At 63.6% G+C, this 4437-nt stretch overlaps 1 protein-coding gene across 1 annotated transcript; it reads left to right on the top strand.

The window, feature by feature from the left end:
• Nucleotides 1-2968: 2968 nt before the first annotated feature.
• Nucleotides 2969-4151, top strand: MNEG_11976 (hypothetical protein; the record flags this gene model as incomplete). The annotated part of the gene is made up of 3 exons (XM_014039551.1): nucleotides 2969-3301; nucleotides 3419-4043; nucleotides 4147-4151. The coding sequence occupies 3 exons, from the start codon at nucleotides 2969-2971 to the stop codon at nucleotides 4149-4151; spliced, it is 963 nt and encodes a 320-aa protein (XP_013895005.1).
• Between the last annotated feature and the right edge of the window lie 286 nt (nucleotides 4152-4437).

Here is a 4437-nt window from a genome sequence, read left to right as displayed (position 1 = left end):
GCGTTGGGAGGGGTTTGCCCCGCACAGTGGCCGATTCAGGGCGTGCACGAGACAGGGGCAGCAGGAGAGGGGCGTGGCGCCCTCGCCTTTGCCTTTTGATGAGACCGGCAATCCACGCCAGCACAAGCCGCTCGCCGCCTGCCCATTTGTGTGTCCCCCGCACACGTGCGCTGCAGCATCTTCCGGCGCTTCCTTGGGCGGTGTGCACAGCGTTGCCGTGCAAAGCCCGCTGTCCTGCCTGGCAGGCTTGCCTTGATTGCGCTTGATTAATTGTGTGCCTCCATCCTATGCCACAGCATTTTTCGCCGCAGCGAAGCCTTTTGCTTTTTCCGCCAGTTCCTGTTGTTTTCGCTTTGCCGCCGCAAAATTCGGCAACTTGTAGGGAACCAGCCACCGCCAGAAGCGCAGCGCGAACCACGCCGTGGCTGCGGCTGCTGTGTGCATGGCTGAGTCCGCTGCCGCGCACCCACATGCTTGGTTTGTCGACCCTGGCTGGCTGCAGGCCGCTTGTGCAGCCCCATCGCTCAACTGCCTCGATGCACCCTCTCAGTTGTGGCCGTGCACACGCGGTGCAATGCGCGGCGTGCGCTCCTGTCAGTTGCAAGCCACCCCTACGGCCGGCGAAGCGCATCGCAAATTGGCGCATGCGAGTTATTGCCTGTGTTGTCAGCACGCATCATCCGGATGACTTGCGTGCACACACTCACACCCATGTACTCCCATAAATGCGATCCACCGGCAGTGCTCGCCTGTAACAAAACCTCTGCATCACTCGTCCTCGCTGAGTGCGGCGCCCTGCTGGCCCCTGCACTGGATCAGAATCCTGATTGCAGTACAGCTTGCCGCCTCATTGCAGTACAGCTTGAGTGTGCGCACGGTCGAAACATATAACGGAGCAACGGTCATTGTCGTGAGCAAGACTCACATGCATGGGAGTGACTCTGCAGGTCTACCTGCAGGCGTGCTTGGGTCCGTCGCGGCACTGGGTGCGTGGTCACGCTGACTTAGGCACGGTTGATCGGCTGCTGGGCTCCGCGCCACCTCCGCGAGGGGGATGCACGGGATCATTGCTGTAAGGAACTCACCCGGGTAGGTAGCAAGAAAATCCAGCTGTCTTTATCGCGTCCTACTACCTCTACATGCACGAGCTGGCTTTTGTGCGCGCGCTTGCTGCGGAAGCGCGGCGCATGCGCCCTGCCGCGGATGTATCAGAGCGCCACACCCCTAAGGTGGCACACGCCAATTTGCAGACCCTGCTGGGGCGCTGGCTTGCAAAGCGTGGGCTGCCTTGCACATCCTGCGGGCCTGTGCGATGATCAAGTATGTGTGGATGACGTGTTCACGGTTGGAAACCCTTACATCGACTGGTTACAGTTTGATGACCAGGAAAACGGCGGATTCAAGGGCATCTACCCATCCTGCCTGCACCTATCCTCGGCCCGTGATGGCACTGCTGTTTGCTCTTTCCTGGACCTGGGGCTGCACGCCACCTCGCGAGCCGCACCCACACCCCGCGACCACGTACGGCGGCGGCTGCGGCACCGTCGAATGCCCCGGGCGAGTCTGATGCCACGACCACTGCCCCCGCCGGCCGTGGTTTTCTTGTCTACACACCTGTATGACAAACGGCGCAAGGAGGAGTTCCGTGCGATACGCGCACAGTCCCCCGTAGCCCGCTTCCCCCCCATCACCTCCAACCTGGCGGGCGCCTGCAAGTACAACATCCTCGATGCGCAATTCATCCGGTTCACTCGCATAATCACAGATCGCGACAATTTCTGCGAGGAATGCGCCCTCATATTTGGGGAGTTGGTCATGCATGGGTACACGCGTACCTCCCTTTGGAAAGCGCTGGACACGCTGTTCTTCCGACACAGCCCCCGCGTTTTCGGCGCGTCACCGTCTTGCATGGCCACGGATTGCTTGGAACGCATCTCCATATTTGCGGCCCAACATGACGGCAACCATGGCCTCGATGCGTGGGCTGCTGAAAAATTCCAGTCTGGACGGCTGCGCATTTAGGCGTGTTTTGGCAACCGCGGCGGTCGGCGGTCGGCGGCGACGGCGACGGACGGCGGACGGCGAGCGGCGCAGACAGCAGGCAGATTCTAGGGGCTTTAGGTCATGAACGATGCTTTGAGTTGTTGTGCATGCGCGCGGGGTTTTCAGGGGACTGATGTTGCGTGGTGTTGCGTCTTTCAGACACACGCCCTGCCTGTTGTGTGCGCATGCGAGCTGGGGAGCTGGGGTGGCAATTCAAGCCGGCTTGCAGCCCTATCATCATGACAATGCCAAATTTTTGTCTGGGGAGTTGCGCCACACAGCTGGTGAGTTTGGCTAGCTTTTCCTTACCCTGCCCTTTGGCGAGGCTTTTGGATTATGACTCATCTGCCTTCTGGCTCCTCTCAGCACCTTGCCAGACCCTGGCCACCCACGGACGCGTACCAGCATAATTCAAAGCTGAACTTCCGCGCCAACGGCTGGTAGGTTTTGCACACGCACTGCACTTCACAACCACCCGAGGCAACCTCCGGATTCCAGGCACACGGCTGGCGGGCGCGCTGAGCTTCGCGGCTGCTCCGACTCCTCTCCGTGCTTTTGTAGGTGTGTATAATTCGAAGCGGGGACACCTAGAAGTGTCTGTGGGTGCCCCCAGCTTCTTTTCCAGCCTGCACAGCCCCACACATACTGCACAGCCGTTGGCGCGGCTTTCACCCACTTCATCATACTAAGAATCTATATCAGTAAGGAACAAGACAGAGTTTCGGCCGCGCGCAGGTCTCCTATTGAGACCATTGATTACGACAACGACCGGAACCTACCGGTATTGAGGTATATTTGCAGATCTCCTTGGCTTGTCTCACCGCGCTAGACATCGTCGGCAGTGCGCTCATTTATACCGGTGTTGCGAGGGCCGTTACAGCTCGGCCAGCATCCCATGTACAGTAGAGCTGCAGTGCTGCCCGGGATGCAGGACGCGTCGTGCAGCAGCAGCACCGGGGGTGCAGCCACAGCGAGCTGCCACCCGGCGCTCGTCGCGGCGCTGAGCAAAGTGCTGTCCCTGTCGCGCAAGCTGGCCGCTCAGCAGCACTCGTCCTCGTTAGCCCAGATTGAAAACCTTAAACACGTCTGTTTCGCGGCCTCGCTGCCGCCCGTGGATGCGCCGCTGCCGAGGCCCCTGATAGACAAACTGATGCAGCAGCTGGCCGAGACGGGCGGCCCCCACACAGGCGTGGCGCTGTCTGCTTTCAAACTAGCGATCCAGGCGGGCAGCATCCCAATCACAGCGCGCGCGCGTCAGGTGCGTCGGCGCGCGTCGCAGTGGGGCACGCCCCGCACGCCTCGCTCGGCGTGCCCTGCCGCAAGCCCCCGGCCGGCGCCGCGCAGCTTGCAACCCGCTGCTCCACCGAAACCACAGGCCGCGCTGCACCCGGGGTTCATCGAGGCCGTGGCCGCGTTCGCCACAAAGTCCCCAGCCGATGCCTTCACGCGCATGGCGGCAGCCGCCACCCTGGCCCTGCTCGCACACGCGTGCGACGAGGCGCGGCGCGGTGTGGTGATGCAGGGTGACGTCACCGTCGATCTCATGCTTTCATGCCTACAAAAAGCGAGCGACGCGTCGGCCGCCGACGGCGAGCTTGGCAGCAGCCGCTGCGACCAGCTGCTGATGCTCTCTGTGCTGAGCGTGTTCAAGGAGGCGGGCGGCGCGCGGGCGGAGCGCGCGACGGGCGACGCGCACGCGCTGCGGGTCGCCGCGCAGCTGTGCGACCCCAGCTATGCTAAAACCGGCGTCGGCCGCGGGCCGGCGCTGCTCTACCTATCAGATGCATTTGCGCCGCCCCGCGGCCGCATGTCGGAGGCTGAGTGGCTCGACCGCCCTCCCTGGCAGCCGCCCCCAGAGGCGGGCCCGCTGCTCGAGCAGCTCTTCCCCCAATTTGCGAGCCTGCTGCTCGGGCCTGACGTGCCCAGAGACGCCCGGCTGGGGCTGCTGGCGCTCGTGTACCGCCTGCTGCGCATGCCTGGCTCGAGCCGCGGCGCCGCGGGTGCGCCGGCGCGAAACGCAAGGCGTTGCGTGCGAGCGCCGCCCTGGCCGCATACGGGCGGCGGTGCGCGTGTTGCGGCTGCTGTTTGTCACCACCATTGCAGTTTGATCACGACTCCCCAACCCCCTCAACCCTTCCATCGCTCGACCTGCCTCTGGCCGCCATATCCCCCCCCCCTCTTTTCGTCCGCAGAGTGCCTGGCCGACGATGGCGCCGTCCCCGCGCTGTGCCGCCTGGCGCTGCAGCAGCTGCAGCTCGCGCGCTGCGACCCCGAAGCGGGGCGCGAGCTGGAACTTACGCTCAGGGTGCTCGCGCAGGCGGCCGCGTCCCCGCTGCTGGTTGGGCAGCTTGCGCAGCACGCGCTGCCCGCGCTGCTGGCAGCGCTGCGCGGCGC

Source organism: Monoraphidium neglectum (genome assembly GCF_000611645.1).
Source record: "Monoraphidium neglectum strain SAG 48.87 unplaced genomic scaffold scaffold02996, whole genome shotgun sequence".
Classification (NCBI taxonomy): Eukaryota; Viridiplantae; Chlorophyta; class Chlorophyceae; order Sphaeropleales; family Selenastraceae; genus Monoraphidium; species Monoraphidium neglectum.
Note: the sequence above shows the minus strand (reverse complement) of the source record. Positions and strands in the feature narration are given on the sequence as shown.